The sequence below is a fragment of the Cimex lectularius genome, unplaced genomic scaffold, assembly GCF_000648675.2.
Source record: "Cimex lectularius strain Harlan isolate CLEC.00 unplaced genomic scaffold, Clec_2.1 scaffold8, whole genome shotgun sequence".
In the NCBI taxonomy this organism is placed as follows: Eukaryota; Metazoa; Arthropoda; class Insecta; order Hemiptera; family Cimicidae; genus Cimex; species Cimex lectularius.
The window spans coordinates 3,536,598-3,562,516 of NW_019392656.1; the positions used below are offsets into that span (position 1 = coordinate 3,536,598).

General features: G+C 37.6%; 1 protein-coding gene and 1 long non-coding RNA gene across 5 annotated transcripts in view; one reads left to right on the forward strand and one right to left on the reverse strand.

Moving 5' to 3' along the window:
* Positions 1-25,919, forward strand: part of LOC106664623 (serine proteinase stubble) — a 30,960-nt gene that overhangs the window by 850 nt on the left and 4,191 nt on the right. The window contains exons 2-5 of one of the 2 annotated variants that reach the window (XM_014390531.2): positions 15,979-16,176; positions 23,035-23,556; positions 23,679-24,089; positions 24,146-24,796. In XM_014390531.2, coding sequence (XP_014246017.1) covers positions 16,089-16,176; positions 23,035-23,556; positions 23,679-24,089; positions 24,146-24,796 — 1,672 coding nt within the window. In that variant the 5' untranslated portion in view covers positions 15,979-16,088. The remainder of the gene's footprint in view (positions 1-15,978; positions 16,177-23,034; positions 23,557-23,678; positions 24,090-24,145; positions 24,797-25,919) is intronic. The other variant, XM_014390532.2, reaches the window with a different exon arrangement.
* LOC106664624 lies at positions 1,235-5,370 on the reverse strand. Of its 3 annotated transcripts, none has more exons than XR_001340210.2 (3): positions 5,289-5,370; positions 1,625-1,757; positions 1,235-1,553 (listed from the first exon to the last, which is right to left on the reverse strand). It is a non-coding gene; the product is annotated as an uncharacterized LOC106664624 (long non-coding RNA). The 3 variants fall into 3 exon arrangements; XR_001340209.2 differs by having other exon boundaries at positions 1,625-1,763; XR_001340211.2 differs by having other exon boundaries at positions 1,235-1,560; positions 1,625-1,763.

Genomic DNA, 25,919 nt, shown 5'->3' on the forward strand with positions numbered 1-25,919 from the left:
TCATTTTGTTATTCTGCAATAAACTCGAACTTCTGACCTTAAAAATTTGCCTTATTTTTATACTTCAATGTGTAAAAAATGTGACATTTCATCGAAACCCGGTGAAAAACTTGGATGAAAATTGGTTTAAAAAACACCGGATTGGATTTATATGCAGAAACCACTGAAAATTAACTTTGTTGGCGCTTCCGGTTTACATTTTAACCGGAAGATGTTAGCAACAAGTGTTTGTGTTTATAACATACTATTTATAAATATATTGCATAAACCCTGCGCATAATTCGATTAAATTAAGGGAAAAAATGCGTAAAAATTAATCAGTTGATTACGCGACATTTTATGTTTTTCTAAATTGTCAGAAAGAATGTATACTAGTTTATGAAGGTTCTACCTTTGATCTTTATGAACTTAAAAAGGAAAAGCTTTTTGAGTAAAATGTATCACATTTCATTGTAAGTATCTCACCCAGTTTGACTCAAAGCTGGTGAAGTACGGAACGTCGCGAGAACAAACGGACCTATTTGCCAAAAATGTCACTTAGGTAACACAACTGTGTTCAGTTGAACAGTTGTCGCAATGATTAAATTGATTTGATTTCGTGTTAATTATAAATTAATTGTAAACCGTTAGGGTTTTTTAATATCTATCAACTAAATAAAATATGAAAAATCAGTCTAGATTGTGATAGGATGTCGTCTCTCTTTCGAAATTTTAAGTCTCGCTTGGTAAAGGAAGAAAGGAAATGCTCCTTTATCGGCTGTTAAATTGGTCTTCTGCCACCGGGACGGTCGGAAAATCGGCGTGAAAATTATGAACCGTCTCCTTCCGGGTCGTCCCCAAGGGCAAGGCTGCCAGGACGTTCTGGTCTTATCAATCGGCAGTTTTTCCGTGCCGGCGTCACAAGATAAGCAGAAGGGAGCAGGAGAGCCGGGTTAACTGTTCAGGTAACTGTATGCGGCATTTTTGGAACGAGCCCTCTCCCACCAACTTGCTCACCCTATTGGGTTTTCATACGTAGGTATGTAGGTCATCCCCTCTATCTCTTGAACCGACGCGGGCTTGACACCGCTTCCAGAAATCCAACCCCCGGCCAATTTGATAGTCGTGCCGACGGAGGTCGAAATTTCGCGATGTTAGTCCTCCTTACCATCAATTATAATTTTGGTTTTGAAAAATCCTCTCTTCTTAGCTATTAGGACACCTTATAGGCACCACCCAATAAGATTAGGTAAAAAGAGATAACTTGGTGGTTTATTGTTTTTGGTTTGCTTCTATCCTCGATGTTTTTGTCTATCAGGTTCGTCTCGGTCCTTCGCCACTTAAATGGCGTTCCTTTTGTTAGGCATATGGCAATATATAGGCAGGTGGTAAGATCTGACCAAAGATGGCAAATTGTATCTGACAGCCTAAACAGGCAGGTATGCCATAATTCAAATTGTGGCAACGAAAGAATGATCGTTTAAGATCAATCTGGTCCACCTGTCTTTGCTGTGACTATCAGCGTTCCACCGTTTAGCAATCTCCATCGTTAAATTTCATCAACATCTGTTTATCTGAAAACTTCAATCAAAGTAATACCTGTCTCAAACTGGCAAAGATAACATCATTTCAATTGTTAGATTACCACGTCGGGTCTGCAGAGTGATGAGCGTGAAGTTTAGTCATTTCCGATCATTCTTGTCCGCCGGTCCTCGCTCTCTTTGCCTGTCAGCCTGCCATCTTCAGTGCTTTGTGAGTTATTTTTTTGTTGTTTTTGACTGTAACTAGGATATCGTTTTTTATTGCCAAAACGCAGTTATAACTAATCAATAAGTGTTGTCCCACAGTCCAAAACAGCAACGATAGGCAGGGGAATTGACAGAAAACTTTGTTCTCTTGTATCGGTGTAATTTGTTCATTACCCATGATGTTGGTCTATCCTCACTGTTTTGGACTATCCACTGTGACCAAACTGATCGGTAATGAGCAAACTGCGGGTTCATACTCCGCAAAACCCAAGAAGAAATCACACTCAAGTCCTACTATTAGAAAAAGTAACAAAACAGCTAGTCAAGTTTTGCTGCTAGCATTGAATTATAAATACACACAATACAACACATAAATAACTCTAGGCTCCAAGCGATGGCACGGTAAATAAGATATAAAATATGTACGCTGAGATGTCCTCTTAAGGTCAGCGGGGTGATGAACCTGTATTTAATCGTTTTCCCATCACGAGTCTCGTTCGGCCTTTCACCATCATCAGTGACATACAGAACAATCACTGAAATACGTCTAACCAAAACAGTAAGGATAAGCAGGTCAAAATGATCGAAAACGACCAAACTACAAACTTTGTACTGTTAGGAAAAACCATCCAATTAACTAGTCAGGTCGTGTCATAGGTTTTGTATCATAAACTAATGCAAAATTACTGAAAGAATATTAAACTACCTATCCTAAACTACTTGGGCACCATGGCAAGTAAATCAAGATAACTATAAAACATGTAGTATAAATATATTTATATTTGAAGTCAGTTCATCATCCCTCAGTCATTTCCGATCATTCCGGTCCGCCTGATTCGTCGTGTCTGTCTGACAGTTTTCCATTCCACCAAAATCAGCGTAGGTTTTGTGTTAGTTTTTTAAAATTAATATGTAATTTTTTCTATTGTTTCGGTGAAAAAGTAGTTTATGACTAATTAATAACTATTAAGTGCCTGATAAAACAGCTTGGATAGGCTATAATGATCGAAAACGACCAAGATACAGGTTCATCACCCTGCAGAACCAAAATTACACAAAAGATGTATTATTAGGAAAAATATCAAAGCAGATAGGCTGGTTGTGCTGCCTGTTTTGAATTATAACTACCAAACTAGTGGAAAGATGCATAAATTATGCTAAGCTAATGCTAGCATAACACAGTAAATAAGATTATTCGAAGATCGTGAGATGCGGTCTGGCGTGACGTAGGTTTTAGAAAAACATTTTCTTTATCATGCCAACGTTTCGATCTTTATTGAGATCATCTTCAGGGCCTGGGATTTATAAACATTGTTTCAATTTTACAAATACATGTAGGATGTGGAATAAGATGGATTTGTAAAATTTAAACAATGTTTATAAATCCCAGGCCCTGAAGATGATCTCAATAAAAATCGAAACGTTGGCATGATAAAGAAAATGTTTTTCTAAAACCTACGGAACACCAGACAGCATCTCACGATCTGCGAATAACCATTGACTAACGGCCACTAAACACCACACTGTAAGTAAGGATAAATATATAAAATATGTATGAGTGAGATGTCATCTTAAGGTCAGGGCGTTATGTACCTGCAATTGGTCGTTTTTCGATTTCATTTCAACCTTTCGCCATCATCAGTAACGCGCGTTACACCAAGATAGCAAGGATGGGCAGGAAACGAAACTATTTGTTGCTCAGCCTGCGGAACCCAAGAACATCCATACAAATGTTGTACTATTAGGAAAATTATCAAATCAACTAGTTTGGTTCTGCTACTAGCTTTGAATAATAAACAAATTGTCATGGTAATTAAGAATACATCTGTGGAATATTTAGTGGTAGAACCTATGTCAAGCATTAGCCACTTTTACAAAAGTTATAACAATCGTGAAATTTCCTCTTTAGGTGGACTTGTTTGGTCATTTTTCGATCATTTTGGCCTGCCAATCATCTGTTTTTGGCTTGTCAAACGATTTTCGGCCTTTCACCATAATGAGTGACAAAGAGAACAATCACTGAAGGACTAATTAAGCCTAAATGATCGGAAACAATCAATTACAAATTACAACAAATTTGGTAATAAGAAATGAAAACCACCTGTGTTAACGTGTAATTTGTAAACATTTTCATTGCTTTATATTTTCAGACATTAGTTGTAGTTTTGTTATCTCGACTTTTAATGGATCCCTCCAAATCATTTAGATGATACTGTCATTTAGTTCATTTCATGTGAGAGATTAAAAACAGAAATTTCTGTCGAGACAATCACCCCAGGAAGATTTTTGTTTAAATTTTAATACAGTTTTTCTAACATTTAATTAATTGTATATTTTATGTCTGATGTCCTCGTTGGCTTTGTTCCCCGTTTTTTCTCCCTGTTTTGCTTGTTCATCACGGTAGAACAGGTGGACAGAATAAGGCGGTGCTTTGTACGTGTAGTGCCGTACCTGAGGAGAATCCAGGGTACAATTGATCCCCTGGTTAAACAGGGTTAAGCCCCGGGACCTTTGTCGATCAGATCACAACAGACATGACAAAGTTCAATGCCCATTTTGAAAGTGCTGATTTTCAAGTTATTGCACTTTCTTCGCCTTTACGACTTTACGTTAAGCCTCCTAGGCGTTCAATTGTCCTCGGGTGTGAGTCGAATCCTTTGTCGGTGTTTTGTACCTGGATAGAAAAGGTTCCTGATTGACAAGTATAAATCCCATTTTCTATTTCCTTCCTGAGATTTTTTTTTTAATTATGAGAATGTGAAATAACGGGCTCGCTTTGTTTTCAACTTCCTCAGTTACCTACTCACATGTCCTCCACATATAAAGTCCTATTGTCGTCTGATAAAGTTAAACTTTTTTACACGGCAAGAAGTAATGTGTAAAATGAAAAACGCACGTACCGCGGCGGCCGTAAAGGATCTGTAAAATTCTCAGGAGAAGAAGATGAGAAAAAATCCCCCGTCTATACTAGACCCAGGAATCTCAATTAAAAATAATTGTGCTGAAGTTTATGTTCCTGGCGTTTAAATAAAAAGAGAAAAACTAAATAAATAAATCTTGCCCAACCCTGAAACCAGGTTTCTAGAGAGATTCAGGCCCCACACTTCCCAACACTTCCCAATAGGGAATGCGAGCTACAAACTAGCACCCAGCAGACTTGTCTAATCGTCCAAAAAAATTATCCAGTTGAACTCACCTCACCAAAAAACACTTCAAAAAACGCTGGGCTGACAAAGGGACGTCCTAGCTTCCACAACACACCACTGTCATACACTTATTAAACCAATATACCTCAAAACTTCGGTTTTTTCTCGGAGCGGAAATTCTTGTTTGTTACACGTTTTATAGTCAGGTGATCTCTATCTATGTTTGTTATTCGTGTTTTTGCACTGCGCTATAACCAGTTAGTCCTCTTTTATAAAAAAAAAAAACAAAAAAAAACAGAAGATGCCTTATCGAAGGACTATTACTCCAATAAACCCTCATTTGTCTTTATATGCTCTGGTGAGCTGGATCACATGATAATTACTAAATCATAGATTATTATATGAAAAAACTCACCCCAGAGGTTGAAAGTTGTCCCATTACCTGGAAATTTATCACATTCATCAGTCAACATCATGAACGATCCAATTTTTCCTATCTTTACATTAGTATTATTTAAACATATGAAAAACTAATGGTTGATTGGTCATTTATTATCATAAAACTTTTTGGCGAGTTTATCAATTATTGTAGATTACAAACCTAGCCTGGAATCCTGGGAGACTGTTCCAAATTTTTTTCACGGATCGAGGCATGAAGGACCATTTAGTTTCATGAGCTGGTGAATCAACCTCAACAAATTGTTTCCTTTTTAAGAAAAAAAAAGAGAAAAAGAAAAGTTTAATCATTTCAATTCTACTGCTTTATGGTTATAACTATAGGACGGGAAAATTAACCTTTTTAAAGAATAGAAGAGGTTGTTGTACTTTCGAGTTCTTCTGGGTCATTTGGAGATGTCATTTTCCAATCGTTGGTCACCTCAGTAGGATCGTTTAGCCTGAGCGGTTCAGCAAGAAGAAAACAAATCCAAAAAGTCCCGGGAAGTTCATGGTGTGATGAACCATTGTACGTCGACCTTTTCTTGTCTGTCCTTTGAACTCTCTCGTGACTTATTGCGGTGGAAATGAGAAAAGCGAAGCTCGATAAACTTTTTACTAAAAGATAGGATAACAGGAATCAGGAGACAGGTTATCGTCTGAGAAGGTTAAAGCACTTAAGAACTTGAAGACTTTTTTGGTTCCTTTTTACAAAAAGCTTGAAAATTATTTAAAACAGAACCTATACTTTTTAGTATATATATTTTGTGAATAAATAGATAAATGTTGATCAGAGAGAAAGTTTTTAATTTATGAATTTGAACTGCACCAGGAACAAACACATTGGTTGCTTGAATTTTCAAAATTTCGTCCTAATTGGTTTCTGATGGACCGCCAGTGCGTAATTTCGTAAGTGACCATTAACATAATTGTTCGTGGTGTTTAAAGTCTTTTTAGAAAGGTCGGGCTTTCACTATTTCGGGTGTATGAAAAATTGTTGGAAAAAGAAAATCTTACGAATTGGTTTTAATCAGACGTGAAGAATGCTTAATATTGAGATTTAAAATTAAAACCCATTGCTGCCATTTTTACCTATTAGGAACATACAATTACAATAGTACAATAGCCAATTTCATAATCCTGGTTTTATTGTTAGATGAATTTTTCTTTTTGTTAAATGATATGAACTGTAGGCTATAAAATAGAAAAATAAAAGTTTTTATGTAAATAACTGTGACCAAACGAAACGATACAGCGAAGCTGGGCGTACCAGAGAGCATTTTTTTCAAACCGCTGTTCAATTCGTAAACAATCCTACTAGCCTTTTTTTTCCAAAACATCGTAGGAAGTTTATTGTTATTTGGTTGCATCTGCCCACCCCTGTTGAATTGGCCTGTTTCTCGTTATCATCAATGTGTGGTGTTTAGTGACCGTTAGTTGATGATTATTTGGAGGTCGTGAGATGGGCCAGTCTGGTATGACGTAGGTTTTAGAAAAACATTTTCTTTATCGTGCTAACGTTTCGATCTTTATTGAGATCATCTTCAGGGCCTGGGATTTATAAACATATTTTTTTTAATCTAAAATTTTCTAGCATTGTATAAATTCATTTTTTTTCACATCCTACATGTATTTGTAAAATTCAAACAATGTTTATAAATCCCAGGCCCTGAAGATGATCTCGAAAAGATCGAAACGTTGCACGATAAAGAAAATGTTTTTCTAAAACCTACGTCACACCAGACCACATCGCACGACCTCCAAATAATAGTTATCATCAATAACACACTGAAAGACCGCTGATGATGGCAAAAGGCCAAAATACACCTGTCAGACCAACCTCTGCTAGGATAGGTAGACCAAAATGATCGGTAACGACCAAACTACAGGTTCATCACTCAGCAGACCTCCACTTTTTTTGGATGTTATTTATGTTCTTTGCTTTATATCCGTACATGGTATGACTAGAGAGGATTTTTGAAGAGCTGTTGAAATAAAGGAATTTGGCATGTCATTAAACTTTTTTTTTAAATTAAGGAGTAATGTAACTTCGTAATTTGGCCATAATTTAAAGGTATGATAAAAACCCACCGGCTTAATCAGTAAATTAACCGTCCCAAATTGCTTGAAGAAGAGAAGAAAAGGTTGAAATGACAATCGCATTGTTTGTGGCCGGCAATTAGACCCGATGTCTCAGACACGATCCTGTTTTTTTCTGCCGCATCGTGATGACTTTTTGAACTGCCCAACATCCAGGGGGATCTGCTGTGTTTTGTTAATGATTTGTGAACTCTGCTTTGTATATTTGATTAAACCGCTTCGGCAGCTCGACCAGAACAAGAGATGACTAACATTTCTGAAGTCATGGTCTGCAAAGCTGGATGGTCGGGAGTAACGGTCCGGTTGGGCAGCCCTGCTCGGCTTCTGTAAAACCGATTCCTCAACAACTTTATCATGGAAAACCGCATCAGTTTTGATTTATTTTGACGAATGGAATGTTTACGGCGCGAATATTGTCGTCCTATTCGAGTCCAAGAGAAGGAATTGCGATGCCCCTCCTTCCAACTAAAATCCCTTTCACAATTCCAACAGGAATCGATGTTTATGTTGTCAGCCGGCTTTCACAAACTTTACAAGGCTTCTTCAATCAACGGGTGAAGGGGCTGGTAAACCGTTATGACCCGATAGAGCCGGTTGGATTTCGGTTTAACCACAATGGTAAATGAAGAGCATCATATGGGGTCTTTGCCTCGGAAACATCTTTCTCACTGGGTCGTTTTCCGCTCTGCCGGCGCCAGCCGACCGGCTATTGGCCTCAGTTCCTTTACGTAAGTCTACGGAAAAGATCCTCTGGCTGACAGTCGGCATGTTTAAAACGGGAAATTCTCTGTGTATGATGTGATCTCTGGCCTCATTTCAATGCATCAAGTTACAGAAAGCTTGCGCGATTTTTAATTCTATAGGACTAAATGTAAAGTTTTTTTTCTTTCAACATACAAAACGAGTGAAGACAACATGAAGCTAAAGCGACAGAGTTTACCTAATACCTAATGTCCATTAGTACTCTCCGGAAAGAAGTTGTTATGCCAGAATGCCAAGGGTTTTAACTAATTTACAGCTTTTTAGCTGGTACGATCTTTTTTGAAGTTCATTATCTTCGGACTTGGGCCGGGTTAAAAAATTTTATCTCGTAGATCCCCCCGGTACATTTAGCTGTACCACGCCTTGAAAGATAGACGCGTTTATGTCGAGAATTCCACTTAACCGATGCGGTTTCTTGGCCTGTCGAGAGGTTATCTGGGTTCGCTCTCGTAATCCGTTTTTTCCAAGCCGAACACGTTTTTTTTCGGGTTTTCGAACCCATATGTCACGATTGACGTGTAACCCCCCGGGGGCACTCACTATTCAGTCCGTTTCATTATGAAAAAATCCATGGGCGAACGGACAAAGCGTCCAACAGCGGGACGTCGATAATGATTTTCTTTAATTTTCAAGAGGCAAAAGAAAACTCTGAAATCACGTTTTGCAACGTTTTCCCCCTTTGACTCTTTTATGGTGTTGGAGTGCCATCTTCCTCGGTTAATTCAACCTAATAAAACTGTGCGAAACGGACCGGCATAAAACTCAGTTTCACATCATTTAGAATTTCTTATAATTGCATTCCTCTTGAACAAGGGGCCTTTGAGAAAATTGTTTAAGAAATACGGACGATCCCGTGATGATTCCCACGTTTTCAAAATTTGCATTTTTGCGAATTAATTACTTCTATTCTTATAAACCGTTATTCAGGTAGTTCAATAAGACTTTTGTTTTCTGTATAGTGCGTGAATTCCGGTTTATAACGTGCTTAGTAACAGTTAGGCCGTTTGTTGATTTATGTCCCTGATAATCCTGGTTCATTTATTCTTGCTATATGAATCGTAACCGAATTTTCAAAATTACTTAACAAAATTAAAAATTCAGAATCACTGACTGCAGAAAGAGGACACGTCCCAAAAACTAAATTTTACAGGAGAGGCAAAAACTGTTTTAATGAGGTATTTTCTGTTTATGAAATTGTGAATAAATTACAGAACCACAATTAGGCTATTCTACAAATTTATTTTGAGATTTTCCTCAAATTCACCAATGCTTGTGAGCAGGTAGCCACTTTTGTGGTGTGGACATGTCTCTGTTCTGCCCTCAACACTTTTTTGTTGTTGAGAAGGTATCGTTTTCTGCAAGGAATGAAGTTACCACCTCCAAAATATTTAATACAATTAAACATACATTCAAACACCATTAAGAAAACATGAGACCCAAAAGAACAATATTAACTTAATAGTTTGTTTTAAGGAGCTGTAGGTCAAGCGGAAAACGACCTCCAACAAATCTGAACTGCCTTTTGTGGGATGTACTTCTTGAGTCTCTTCAAATTCCTTCGTTTTTGCAGCATTGACTGGAAACTTTGACGTGTACAACTGTGCAGTTGGTAGCGCAATATTAGGAGTATTTTACTTCGTCAGGTGAAAATGGTAGGCTACTAGGCCATCAATGAACTCAGACGTTTTAATGCCTGGTGCTTGGGATGATACCTCAAAATAATGGCATGATGAAATCATGAATTTCATTTGACCTTTAGCAGTTAGTCTTCGTCTTTCCAAGGGCGTAGTTTGTTTAAAGACTCCTTTTTGCGCTCAAGGCAGATTTGAAGGCCCGTTGTTTTTCCATATCCAATCAAGTGAAATGTCTCATATTAGCACCAAACATAGTTCTATTTGTAGTATATAAGATAGCGGGAAAAAGTAGAAAAAAAATGGACATGTCCCTTTTCTGCAATAAGTGATTCATATGAGGTATACTCTAAATGAGTAAAAGAGAATATAAATCGTGCTTCGTTTGTCGGTCAATGAGTTTGAAAAGGAAACCAGCACAAGGGCTCGATCAAACTGCTAACAAGTAAGCATACTCTGGAAACTTTTCTCCTAAGACATTTGCAAGCAACATAAAAACATTTCTTTTTTTGGTGTGGGATTTGATGAGTTTTTTCAAACCAAGAACCATAAATCACGAACACTGGGAACGCTTGCATTGGTCATGACCGTTAAGGGTTTTTCTATTTCCTAGTTAGCGAGTTGATATTGATGTTTGATAGTTTATACGTGCGAGTGTACGAAGAGAATGACTTCATCTTGGGCCAGCTTTAACATAGTTCGGTCAACGGATATTTTTAAGTTGGAAGTTGTTATAAAGGATTTGTCAGGGGTCTGCCGAGGGGAGACGATTAACCCACTTATTTTCCTTGGAAGGCGAACTAGCAATTAAATCGGCAAGGGCCGGCAAGGGTCGGTGAACCCACGGGCATCAAGGTTATGGACTTTTTTCTCAAGGTCATCCCGTGACTTCAACGCCCGAGGTGTAAATAGCGCGTAATGGCGTTACGGATCCTGAACTCGACGGCTTCGTTCTTCTTCGTTCAAATCACTCGGATTCCTCGTTTCAGACGATCGAAACCTGCATGGGTCGGATCGTCGAATTGAACAGAAGCTCTTTTTGTTTCAAGTAGATTAAAATGATCCATTAGAAATGAACAATAAAGAATCTATATGCTTCCATAGTTCTTTTCTGAAGATAGCGTAAAGCGGAAACGTATATTAGTAAAACCTATCCTTTACATATTTTCGAAAGGTAACATGATAGCGTTACCAGTTAAAACTTCATGAATTCCATATGAACAGAGTGTTTCTGTCTGATTTTCAGCAATAAAACCAGGTGAAGAATATGGGGGAAGAATAAATGAATGAAAAACTGTTGTATTTTCAACATAAACCAAAATACAATAGAGAGAAGAAAAACAACAGTAAATATACAATGGATCGAAAAATCCGTCTGTCGTAGTGTTCGCCAGCAGCCAAATACAAAATGGCGCCGACGAACACCACCGAAGATAGGAGATATAATTAATAAGAAGATTGTTTGTTTCGGCACCAACGGGAATGGAAGATTCCGGATTGATTAGGAGATGTTAGTTTAGGAAGAATTAAATGAAGGAATAAATAACGAACGAAAGGAGTAATTGAAGGCTCACTGTTTAATGAAATTTCTATGGCTTACAAGATGGATGATGATCGTATTGGAGACCTGAAGGCGATGACGGTCTGAAGGCGATGAAGGCCGGAAAGCGGTGAATGCCTCTGCAGGAGATATGATGCGTTGTTTGGCGATGACTAGGGCAGTGCACCGGCCTGGTTCCAGCAGCGTCGATGATGATGGATGATGAAATCCATGTGGCGACGGCAATGAGATGATGCAATCTAGGTGGTGATGTCAGTGAGATGATGGAGTCTTCCGGGGATAATGTCGATGGTCTATGGATAAATGGAGATAAGATATTAAGGGAAAATGGTGATGATAGGTTTAGGACCATGCGGTCGGGAGATGGGATGCACGCGGAGTTGAAGATCGTAAGGCAATTTGAAGGGGGATCCGTGAAGATTCGCGTGGCGATGAGACTTTAGGAAACGGCGATCTTACACGGTGGTTAATTACTATTGTGCAACACTTAGGGGAGATGACAGGGCGATAGGAGATGTGCACGCTCCAAGAGCTGGCGGAGAAGAGAGCCAAAAAGGCTGGAAGGGGGACGGATTTTTTCAGGAAAAAGGAGGGAAGCGTGTTCTGATTGGTGGATTTTGAGAAGATAGGGGTTGTTGATACAGGAGTACAGTGTATATCACAAATTGGGCGCTTCGCTGACGGCGACGCACCCGAACACCTAGGTCGCGGTGTTAAAATAAACGCATTTAAATGCTTCTGTCAGCTCGTATATGTAGCTCCATGTCTGCATCACCAACCCAATCAAAGGCTTGAACAAGGCTTCAAAGGATCTTGTACCAACCAAAAAACCCGGAAGTTCACCCATTGACAGAGTGAAGCAACCTAGGTGAAGCAAGCTCCCAGAATTGAACACCGCCAAAAAATGAAAAACAGATTGAGGGCATGCGAATTGCAAAGTGAACAGAAGCCCTGCTCACCACCCATATACAATTATAACTGTCTTGTTGTATATGGGGAAAGTATAAAGCACGTACTTACGATTCTTCTGATACGGGGATAGCGAAAGCACCCCGATACGACGTTAAAATTTAAGTTTGAAGAACCGCAAAGTTCCTCTTCTTTCTTCTCCTTCATATTCGAAAGCATAAATAAAAGTGAGAGAGAGAGAGAGAGAGAGAGAGAGAGAGAGAGAGAGAGAGAGAGAGTGAGAACCGATTGTTCCAGAATTTGAGAAAACCCTGTTCTACCGTTGCGGGAATGGCCTCCAACAGCAGTAGAAATATACAATTAATTATAACGATAGCCCATTTACGTTGTAGTGGTCAAATGACCAAGTTACTTCTTTCAAATAATTATTCTTTCTATGTAAGGTCTTGGTTGAGATAAAAAAGTCAGTGTCTCGAGCGGGATTCGAACCCACGACCTTCGGCTAAATACGCCGCTACTCTACCACTTGAGAAGTCACGATAGCTCAAGTGGGAGAGTAGCGGCTTATTTAGCCGAAGGTCATGGGTTCGAATCCCGCTCGTGACACTGACTTTTTTATCTCAACCAAGACCTTACATAGAAAGTATAATGATAGCGTCGATTCAAACATTTTGCGTGGTTTTATGTTTAAATGGTTCATCGTCCTCTTTTCTTAAGAAGCAGAAAGGAGTGACCTATTATAGGTAAAAAATCTTAATCAATTCAATAAGAGCAATCAAAGTGATTGAGAAAGAAAAAAAGAGTTTTAGACTGTAATTTACGAAACAAACAAAACTAAACTTTTGACAGCAAAATCAAACAAAATGTAGTTCAAACAGACGAAACCCTCTTTTTCCGATAATTTTCTCCCTAAAAAATCTGAAATTTCAAAACATCAATCAGCCTGAAATCTTTAAATTTTCAAACGATAGAATCCGAAATGGAACTGCCAACCAGTCGTGGTTATCCAGAAAAGGCGACGGCTAGTTGATAATTCAACTCACAGCGTTTTGTTCCGCACGTCCGATTCTTCGGAATCTCTTTAACTGATGGTTGAAGAATCTTCATTTGAAAATTGCCTTCAGTCTTAATTTAAATTTTGAATATAAACAATGAAATAAGAAAGCGGTAAAAAAAAAACTACCAACAAGAAAAGAAGAAGACCATTTATACTTCATAACCCTCAGTCTCAACAATTCTGTGAATTTCAAACTCAACAGACAGACAGATAGATATAAAGATAGAGGGTAGAGAAATATAGATAGATATATGGAGAGAGAGAGAGAGAGAGAGAGAGAGAGAGAGAGAGAGAGAGAGAGAGCGATGAGACAAGAGAGAGTAATTCAAAATCGCTAAACTTAACGCTTTCTATCCAACATTTTTACCAAAAAATTTGTAGCGAATAGGAGAGTGCAAAATTTTAATTAATTTTCAATTTAATATTGGCATTTCTTATTTTTATATCTGATGAAACCAATATTTCCTGTTCGACAGGTTTTTGTCATGATAATCAGGATTAAAACGGTTATACGCGCACACCACAGGACAGGAAGATCATCACTACCTTCTTTAGGAAGAATCCGGAGGAATAAAAAAATGTCTTTTATTAATTGGTAGCGTTTATTGCTTTATTTTTGACTTAGTTTCTTTACCATTTAAAACCCTCTGGTTGGACGAATAATCCACTTCCAAAAAGAACAAAGGAGACTTTTTGAATCTGATCGTAAAGGTAAGACTCGGCTTCTTCTTAATTATTTCCGTTTCGCTAATCAGGCCGATGCCCCTGGCTCTTCAGGAATAATATAAAAGATTCTAAAAATAATAAAAGGACCTTATACAATTCTTCTTCTTCTTCCGAACGTGGAAATTAGTGTCATAGCGGTTCAAAACCAGTTCCCAGAAGCCAAGTGTGTAAACTACAGACGAGTTTAACCAATCCCCGTGCTTGACCGAAGGTTATTAAGCGTGGCCGAGTTAGACTAATGTGGAAATGGGAGAAAATAGTTCTCTTACGATTAAAACGTATGAAAGAGTATACGATGAATATTTATTGTTTCCGCGTTGGCCGATATCAGCAGGTGTTTATATTTCGCTTTTTGGTATGCTGGCGGCAGGTGCACCAATCATGTTTATTTAAAATCTCAAAGCCTCTGTGTACTCAGAAACGACCCGATCTATCATCGTCAGTAAATCATCAAACTGAAAGCCCTAATCATATTAAAATTTCATGTAAAAAATTTCTCAATCAACGGCTAAAACGTTTTCAAATTAATGTTAATTCAATCAATTCAACAATATTTACACACGTTATTTACAACACAATATTTACATTATATTATCACTTACAACACTCTGGACCAAGGTATGGTCTTGAAGAAGAAGAAAGCAAATTTAGTTGCTTATACCAAGCTTTCGACCTATTTTAAGGTCATCATCAGGGCAAAACAAACTTAAACATGTCTACCGATTGATATATATATATATATGTNGAGAGAGAGAGAGAGAGAGAGAGAGAGAGAGAGAGAGAGAGAGAGAGAGTGAGAGAGCTACAAAGATGAATGGTTATATAGAGAGAGCAAGATAGAAAGTAGTAAGTAGATTGATAAATAGAAGGAGATTGAGAATAGTATATAAATAATGATAAAGTAAACTAGATTAAGGGGGAATGTGAAGGAGAAATAGAAAGATAGATAGATTTATGTACATATCATCTATTGGTGATTTTGATCATAGAAGATTATTAATCATTCTGTGGTTGGAAATGTTGGAACAACTTCACTGGGAAAAAAGTCGATCAATTGGTGTTAAATGTGCTGTTTTGATTATATTGCTTAAGTTACACCAAACTGGGCCAAAGCTGAGATTTTTTCGTCTCATCCAAATAGCGTTACGGGTGTTGCATAATTTGACCTTTTTGAAATAATTCTCCCCTAGAACAAGCGGAAGAAATCCGTCGGGCTTCCCCGGGCGTAAGGTGGGCGAAGACTTTCTCCAGACACTTTCTGGGTGACGCACGATTCTTCGTATTGTTTACATTTGCGACAAGTATGTCAGTATGCCCTCTAACGGTTCAGCCGCACCCACGCTGCTTCCCTTCTTGGGCAAAACAAAAGGGAACTTAACCTTGCCCACTCTGGTTTTCTATCAAGACGTAAATAAATTGGGTTGGGTTAAAGAAAATGATCATAAACGATATCGTTGTATCGACACCCTTTGGACACCAACATCAATGCAGACAACTCTTGTCGTTGACATGACCATGACAATGACATTGAACTGTTATGGTCGGCAGCAGTTTACTGTTTTACCAGTGATAATTTAAACGTATTAGCAAACATACAATGAAAACTTGGATGGCTCAAAAGCTAAACGCCAAAACACGAATTGCCAATGAAATTAGTGTTTATGACTCAATGTCATTCGTCTTTCTCATAAGGAGTCTTAAAATCCAAAATTTTAAAAAGCTGTGCTTAACATCAAAATTGTATTTGTTTGTGTATATTAGCAAGTCGTTGACCTTATAAATATTTCAAAATGCTTATATTTGAACGGGCCAGCAGGTACAAACAAGAAAGGGCATACTTTCTCACAGGCATTGTCCGTAAACCAATTTGAAAGTCACAAAATATAAATGAAAAATTATTAACCATTTTGAAATATTGTCCTAGGCCTCATTTCACGAGAGTTCACAACGTTCCAGATGCCGTTGAGCAGTAAGAAGTAGCGCAGCCAGCAGGACAGCGAGTGAGGAGTTGAGAGTTTCAGAAGAGGAGCTGCTATGTCTAAATCTCGCATTGGTGTCGGTGGCGTCTTCTTCTTGTATCTTCTCCACTCGGTATTGACAACACCACTTTGGAATCCACAAGGTAATTTTAAGAAATGTATTCAAAAGAACCAACTGTACAATTAAAATAACTTAGTTATTCAGATATCGTGAGATGCGGTCGGGTGTGATGTAGATTTCAGAAAAACATTTTCTTTATCGTGCCAACGTTTCGATCTTGTATTGAGATCATCTTCTTTAAATTAAAATAACAGTTTGGACGTTTTGACTTAAATATATTGGATAAGTTAAGTTATGAGGTTCTGGTTAACTTTTAATCACGCCAATCACTGGTCAAATATTTATTAATTATGTAATTTATGTAATAATGCTTCTTGAGATCTGCTGGGAGATGTCGATGTCATTTTCGATCACCTTGATCAGATTAGTTTCGCCATTTTGTTTTTAACCAAGTTAAGTTTATATAGCCTTCCTTCCAGTTCTGAAAGAATCTGGGAAGAAATAATTATATTTGCAAATAAAAATATTTGTAGACCCGAACTTTGTTTATATTATTATACTTCGTTCTATCTATTTTTCAGCATTTTATACCTCTTTCTTCTTACAAACATTTTTTTGTCATATTCAAAAGAAAGAGATACTACCACTTTTTTACCACATTAAAAATCACACTAGGACGACAGGATTTGTTTGTCTTTCTCGAAAAGTAAAACTAAGTTCCTACTTTTACCCATAATTATCATCAATTTTAAGAAGATTCCTGATTTCCTAGAATTCTGCTAACACCCTTTTCTCACAAAGTCTACGGGGACATGGATTGATACTCAAAAACTTAGTCTTACTAAAAAAAATTACTATATTACTTTCTGATTTCTCAGCATTTTGATACCATCTTTTTCACAAAGTTCACAAGGGGATGCAGATTTTTTGTCTCTTTCAAAAATAAAAACTAAGTTCCTTCTTCTTTATTTATCTCAAAAAGTTTAAAGTTTAGAAGGAGATAAGAATTTTTTGTTTTACTAAAAGAAAATTAAGTCCCTTCCTGCTTTTCCGCAATTCTGATATCACTTTTTCTCCCAAAGTCCACAAGAGGATATGGATTGATGATCTGTCTTACTAAAAAAGAAAAACTATGTTCCTTCCCGATTTCTCAGAATTCTGATACCACCTTTTTCTCACGCTTACAAGAAGTTATGGATTTGTTTGTCCCATTTGAGAATAAAAACGTAGTTCCTACCTGCTTTCCCACAATCCTGATACCGCTTTTTCTCAAAAATTCTACCAAGAGATGTGGATAAATTTGCCTTACTCAAAAAGAAAACTAAGTTCCTTCCTGCTTTCCTAGAATTCTGCTACCGCCTTTTTCTCACAAAGTCTACAGGGGACATGGATTGATACTCAAAAACTTAGTCTTACTAAAAAAAATTACTATATTACTTTCTGATTTCTCAGCATTTTGATACCATCTTTTTCACAAAGTTCACAAGGGGATGCAGATTTTTTGTCTCTTTCAAAAATAAAAACTAAGTTCCTTCTTTCTTTCCTAGAATTTTAGAACTTTTTAGAATTAGAAAGAATTAGAACTAGATTTAGAATTAGAACTTTTGTCTCACAAAATCTACACTTTCCAGCATACTCTATTTGCAATTAAAAGTTTTTTATTAAAAATTTTTTGTAACAAAAACAAACAAATATTGTTTTTCCAAAGTGTTTTTTTTTATATGTTGGTCAGAATACTAAAACATGCTTGATAGACTAAAGCAAAGTATAGGCAAAAAATATTGTCTGGAAGATGAATTTTATCAAAATATTAGATTAAAAGACATCACAGTGGACCTCGTTTGAATAATAAACGTTAAAAGCATTATATTGAATCGATTCATCAGTGATAGATGGAGAAATTAAACGTGCCCGAAAATAAGGTCTTTCTGACGCTTGTTCAAAAGCGAAGGCTGGATAGACGTAAATTCCACTTGATTTTTATGAGTTTTTCGTGACTTTCTGGCTAGTTGATGTTACACCGTTTGAAAATCTCTAATCTTGTTACAACGTTGTCAGGTGGTGTTTCTTTTTCACAGGAACACTTTCCCCTGTCGCGAGTCTTTACTTTCAGCGCGATCGCGACCCCATAACATATTATGCTATGTCGACCAGAGGCCGGATAGATTTTCGGTCCACTGGTAACGGTCTTCAGATGAGGAGCCGGTGGAGAAATGTAAGATGCATATGCTCATTCACATTCCCGGTAACGGTACTTGTAAAGATTTGGGTCACCGCCCTGGAATCCTCCGGGCTCAGGTGTGCCCCGGAACACGGCGAGAAAGGGAAAACACTGATGTCACCTCGGCCACTCTTTTAACGGGACAGTCCCGCTAGTCCGTGGGACTTTCTCGGTGGCCGGCGGCCTAGCAGTAGAAACTGGCCGGTGTTACAAAACCTCAACTGAAAATCGGATCCGATGTCGATTGATCTCGTGACCTTACCGGGCCGTTGCCTTTTACCCGATGAACCGTGCCTTCCAGACAACCAGACATAAGCTATAAGCCTCAGCTTTATTATTGTCTAATTTCAAAAGAAACAACGGAAGCAAACCATTTACAGAAGTTAGAGAAAATATAACAGACAAAACCATGAAAAATCAAGAACGATCAAGAAAGTCTATAAAGACTAAACGTCGGAAACATGAATGAAAGGAAAAAATCGTTAAAAATTCACTAAGTTACTTTAAAGTGAAAAAATATCCATCTATTAAAACTTCATTGAAAGGATCTGCAGTCTTCAGTAGTAAAGACGTTGCGGATCAAAACGTTCTGACCAAGGTTAACCGGCAAGAATAGACCGATCCAAGGATGATGAGATTTCTTAAGGTTGCCGAGTGATGACCCTATAGCTTGGTCGTTTCTAATCATATTGGTCCGCCGATTCTCGCTGGTCTCTCGGACGCGTTTTCGCACCATATTCATTGGCGTAAATTAGAAAAAAATGAACCCCTACCTGGTACTTGCAATAATACCCTTGTGATTACTTAAATTTTTCGACCATGAGCCAGTGTCAAGGTCGTTTATTGAATATAGGCTATGTCAAAATTGACTGGAGATTGAGTAACAACCAAGTTTCAGAATCCAAGTATGATAAAATAGAAGTTCACCCATGAAGCTTGAAAAAATTAAAATGCAATTCTTCCCCATATCGCTGCCCAAAGATCTTCACATTTAATAGAAACAGAGTAGATGGAAGATTTATTTACAACATACTTCTTCAACCAAAAACATGAATTATAGCTTATTTAATTTAAAAACAATTCCTACCTAAATTGATTCTTCCTTGTAAGGATCAAATGACCAATTTGTCATAGTTTTATCGTCAGATCAAGACTCCTGTAATAGCTGCTTAAATGCGGTTGCATAACGAGGTCACAAATTGTTGGGATGAAGGTATAACGGTGAAATAATGAGCATATACAGTCGAATGATAGAAAACCACTCGATTTCTTTTGAGACCCCCGAATAAAACTTCCACGGTTTTTTTTCGTTTCAATTTTCCGTACAGAAGAATCTATCCTCTTAGAGATTTTCCCGTAAAAGGATGTTTTTTCTTTTGGGAAGACGGGAGAAAAGCCGAGAGGAGGTTGAACGTGACCCGATCACGGGACGTGACCCCTCTACAGTTATTCCCTTCACACTATAACATTGACCCCATTCTCGTATGCATTATTCTACTTTTTCTTTCACGCCCCTTTCACGTCAGGTGCATCGTCCACTTGCATCTTCAACATTTCGTTTCCGTGAAATAAACTAACTTCGGCGGCTTTTTTCCCTGCAATACATACCTGCAATAAACATATCTAACTCTGTTGAATCGGCAATCAACACAAATATCGACTTAAAGTTTGTAATTCAAACGGTAAATAGTCTAACTTTTGATAAAGACCATCCCTATTTTCTGGCCAAATATTTTCTGCTTGGTCGTTTCCGAAAGTCCTGGTTTTGTTATGTCAGGCGTGTTTTGGCATTTCATCACCTTTTCCGAAAAGAGCTTGTCCAAAAAAACAAAGTTCTCTTTTTTAAGTAATCGTAAGTCATATCGATTTGAATAAGAAATTTGTGAGTAATGAAAAAATATTTGTTTCCAAACAAAATATCTTGAAAAATGTAGATTATGTGCGAAAAATAGGTACCAGAAGATCGAGAAACGGAAGGAACTTATTTTTTTGAGCCAGACAAATCTCCTTGCAGACTTTGTGAAAAAAGAGGTATTGGAAATGTGGGAAAGAAAACTAGAAGAACTTACTTTTTCTACTGGAGTAAACTAAGTTTCTTCCTGCTTTTTCAACATTCCGATACCAATTTTTTTCTCACAAAGCTTACAAACAGGTATTGATTTTTTGACTTACTCCAAAAGAAAAATTAAGTTCCTTTCTGATTTCCCAGAATTCTGGTACCACCTATTTCTCACAAACTTTAAAAAGAGAATTATTCAGAAATCGTGAGATGCGTTCTGGTGTGATGTAGGTTACAGAAAAACATTTTCTTTATCGTGCCAACGTTTCGATCTTTATTGAGATCACCTTCAGGGTTACAAGCATTGTTTACATTTAACAAATATATGTAGGATGTGGAAAAAAGTGAATTTATCCAATGCAAAGTATATTTTTTATATTCAATCAAAGTATTTCTACTTACTCAAAGTGTTTGTCTTCTGTGTAATTGTGCCATTCTTGCGTGTCGTGTTGAGAGTGCCAGTGAGATTTTGCTGTTTTATGTTTATAACTGGCTCTCTGGAAGACAAACACTTTGAGTGAATAGAAATACTTTGATTGAATATAAAAAATATATTTTGCATTGTATAAATTCACATTTTTCCACATACTACATGTATTTGTAAATTTAAACAATGTTTGAAAATCCCAGGCCCTGAGGTTGATCTCAATAAAGATCGAAACGTTGGCACGATTAAGAAAATGTTTTTCTGAAATCTACATCACACCAGACCGCATCTCACGATTTCTGAATAATCATCGACTAACGGTCACTAATCACCACACGTTTCTAACAAGAGATGTGGATTTCTTATCTTGCCCAAAAAGAAAATCTACTAACTACACTACTTCAACAAGAAAAAAATTGTATAAAATGCTGAAAAAGTAAATGGAATTTAGTGTTATAATGTTTCTCTAAAATTCTGGGAAAGCAGGAAGAAACTTAATTTTAGGTTGCTATAATTTGTATAATAATGACCCTCAAGAAGAGTGAAGGTTCAAAAAAACCTTTGACAAAAGGAGTTAATTAAAACAATAAATAAAGGGCATGTATTATTGGAAAAACGACTAACTACACTACTTCTTGTTAAAGTAGTGAGATTAAAAAAATGGTATAAAATGCTGAAAAAGCAAGATGGAATTTAGTATTATAACGTTTCTCTAAAATTCTGGGAAAGCAGGAAGAAGAATGAAGATCCAAAAAAACTCTGACAGAAGGAATTAATTACATAATAATAAATATTTACAAAGGACATTTATTATTAGAAGAACGACTAACTGCACTACTTCTTATTAAAGTAGTGAGATTAAAAAAATGGTATAAAATGCTGAAAAAGCAAGATGGATTTTAGTGTTATAACGTTTCTCTAAAATTCTGGGAAAGCAGGACGAAACTTAGTTTTAGGTTGCTATAATTTGTATAATGATGACCCGCAAGAAGAGTAAAGGTTCAAGAAAACCTTTAACAAAAGGAGCTAATTACATAATAATAAATATTTACAAAGGACATTTATTATTGGAATTTCTTAATTGGCAATTCAACTCCGGACGAAATTATTTCCCTTCTTTGCCAATTAAACTGATTATTTATCCACGAAATCCTCAAGAAATTTTTCAGGTCATCAGGACACCTGTTGAATTTTTTCCTTCTACTCGTCCCGTCGATAGGTATAGATCATGGGTCATTTGGATGGTATCACTTCCTTCATCCTGGCCCAATGCAATAATAATTAATAATAACGCATCTCTTATCCACATCCTTTATTTTCCATTTAATTTCTATTTTTTTTACTGTTAGGCATTATTTGATCAAATTCTTCATCCCATCGCTGACGACCTTTCAACCCTTTTCTCTTGACACGTACGACATGCGCCCATATGCTTTACGCCCATCCTCTTCTCGAATATAAATTTCAAGCATAAGAATTATTTCAGAAGAAGAATTATTTCCAGGAAATGCCAATGGCGATTAATTCCCTTGAAGGCTCCTATACCTTTTCTGTTTATATCGACCTCAGGCAACTTTTTTTTTCTTTCAAAGTTACTTAAAAATTCGTTATATTTAATACCTGGAGAATCTTCGAAGATAACACCTTCAGCAAATGTAATTTATCCACGAAATTCTCAAGAAATTCTTCATATCATCAAGCCACCTGTTGAATTTTCGACTATAAATCTGCTTGAAATTGAAAAAGATTCACTAAAAAGAGCAATTTTTACTGAATGTTTTATCTCAATCAAGATAATGAAAAACTTCCTGAAGAACAGTTAAACAAGGGTGACAGTGATCTCCCTGTTTAATACCCATCTTTAGGGCAAGTTCAGACCCAGTTTTGTCCATAGATAATAACATATAATAGCTTGTCACCTACGGTATCAAGGTATCAATTCTTTGAAATATTGTGCAATATTACAGTCAATATTTTGTTAAAAAGATGCTTGACTAGTGAAGTGTATAAGACTACTAAACCATAAAGCAGGAATAACGGAAATCATCGAAACGCAGATCACAAACCATGTTTTTACCGTACTTTTCTTGCTTCAGTGATTAGTTAAATATTCCTGATAAATAACTTCTACAATATAGGTATGAATGTATTTGCAATACATTTAACATTATAGATGTTACACTTTGTTCATACTTTCCACAGCATTGTTTATTCATTAAGAATTTATGTTTAGTTATAGGAATCGGACGAAATATCAGAGAATTGCCATGCCTGAGCCGGAAAACTGGAGAAACTGGGACATGCATGTTTGCGTTTTCTTGCGCCAAAGCCAATGGGACGCACCTCGGAACGTGCATCGATAGGTTTTACTTCGGAAGTTGCTGTAAGGTGCCCGAAAACGATCTAGAAGCGGTTCCTCCGGTCGAGGACAACCACTTGGGAGAATGGGACAGCACTACAACGCCCAGGAACAGGCCGGCGATAACTCAAAAACCGCAGGAAACCACAGGAAGCGAAAAGCCTCCAAAGCCGAGGCCGACTTCCAGCAAGCCTCCTCTCACCACGACGACCTTCAAGCCCACGAGCCTCAAGCCTTCGACTTCCAGGCCGTCGGTCAGTTCATCCAGACCTCAGCCAAGCAGTAGCAGGCCCATAGTCAGCGGGGTAAAACCGTCTCTAACGACCCCAACTCCGACGTTGGTAACTTGGACCACTTTAGAAGAATCGCCATCTAAGAAGCCCACCAAACCTCAAGGTAAACTAACTAAAGATCTTAATTAAAATATTAAATATCGCACAAAAACTAATTCAAATCTGTTATGTACTTGTTGTTGCAGTGTGAATTATATAAATTAATAAATGTACTTATGTTTTCAGTTTCAACACCGTCGGTTGCAACGCACAAACCGATTTTTGTCAATTCGAGCTTCTCACCTCCCAAAAGGCCCTCAACGACTCCGACTCCAGCCAGACCGTCCACGAATCCAGCAAAACCGTCCACGAATCCTGCAAGACCGTCCACGAATCCTGCAAGACCGTCCACGACTACCACGAGGCCCTCTGCGGCATCTGTCCCTGTGAGACCGTCCACGGTTTCGGCACCCGCAAGGCCATCTACGACTCATAAACCGATTACGGGCAAACCGCCCGTCGCAAAACCGCAGAAACCTGTGTCCTCCAGTCCTATCAACACCACTGCCAAACCGGAACAACACACCACAAAACCACCTTCGACGACTTGGATTCCCGTTTCGGTAACAACTCACGCTCCTTCTCCCCAAACTACAAGTAAGTATTTTTCTCGGTCAAGCAAATATGAATTACCTAATTGTACCTTTGTGCAGAGATACCTTTGACTTCGAAGAAGCCAACACAACCGCCGACTAAAAGACCCACCACGACTTCACAGAATGTAGTAAACGTACTGCAAGTCAGCAGTACGGCGAAACCGGTATCGACTTCGGGCAAACCGCCAGCTAAACCGACGGCTTCTAACAAGCCGAGCATCAGCACGACATCGAGGCCGGTTACTCCAAGTAGCAATCGTCCCCAACTGGTGACATCGTCTACTGTCCGGCCCTCGAGCAGACCTCCGATCATCTCCACGACCCACCGTCCCTCCTCGACCCAACGGCCTTCGTCTACCCAACGGCCCAGCACTACGCAGCACTACACGACTACTTCGGATTTCAGCTCTCCGAGTACATCTCGTCCGACTACGCACGGAGAACCGAGTGAAGTGTCAATCGGATCCAGCACCGCCCTCCCTGTTATCCAAACCACCCTGCCGCAATCGACCACACCTTCGGCATCGTCGTTCACTTCGACCTTATCCTCCTCCAGCTTCACACCCTCTTCCACCTCAACGTCCTCATCGACCACGACCTCATCGGCCACAACAGCCTCGACCCTTTCTGAGCAAGGATCATCTTCCTCGACTCCTCCTCCAGAAATAAACGAAGTGGAATCCTTCAACAAGACTAATTATAAGGAAGGTGAGTGAAAAATCTTATTTTTTACACGAAAAACATATATTTTAAGCATAATTATACCATACATTTTTGGTCGGGTGTTTATTAACAAGAAATAAAAAAAAAACAACTATAAATATTCAGATTTCTATTAAACATGTCGTGTGGTACATTGTATATTAAACAAAATCAAACAAACATGTCAAAGGAAAAATGTCAGGACATTAACTGCAAAGAAGTAGTGTTCAGCCTTGGGACTTGGTCATTAGGGAAATGATTGCGGCCAATTAGTCGTCGGAAGACGTTGGCCAAAACCAGAGGTCGTTCGCCTCAAGAAGAATTTCAAATTAAAAATAAATACAAATCTAGGATATTCGGTTAATTTTCACTTTAAGTTTATAATAGGACTTGACCAACACTGTCAAATTGTTTTCAAAACGCTGAGGATAAAAAGAAAGTCCTGATTACTTTCAAAGTGATAGCTATTTATTTTCAAGTAACTGGGCTATTGCTCTTTAAGGGTAGTAGTTTGAAGTTGTAAGGTCTGGATTAAATAAGGAACCCTTCTCTTTGGAGAATCATTTATGCTTATAAAGATCAGATTTAACCTTTTAAACAAAACTTTTTCCTCCTATCTAAAGTAGAATCCATTAAAAATACAGAACTTACTTGCAATACAATTTGGTTTTTGAACGCCTGTGTTAATCATTAATTAACCATAAAACAGTTATGCACATTTTCTGAACCTTTTTCAGACATTAACGATACACTGTTTTTTTAATGTACATTTTTAGTACAATATTGGCTAATAAATATTAAATAATGATAATTATAATAAATGTTGTAATTTGATTGTTTTTAAGTTTGTTGGACCATAACAAAAACGTCCTTCAGTATTTTCCGATTGAACTGGATCTTATGGAAATGAGATGCGAGCAAAAACCAATTAGTCTTTTGACGTGAATTTACTCACATTTTTGTAAATGTGCCTTTAGTTGGCATAACATTCCAGGGTCGTATTTTGAACATAACGCCTTTTTACTGGTTGTAAAAAGATTAGAAATTATAAACTTATAAACCTATATACTTATAAACCTATATACTTATAAAACTATAAACCTCTATATCAAAAAGCAAAAAATATATT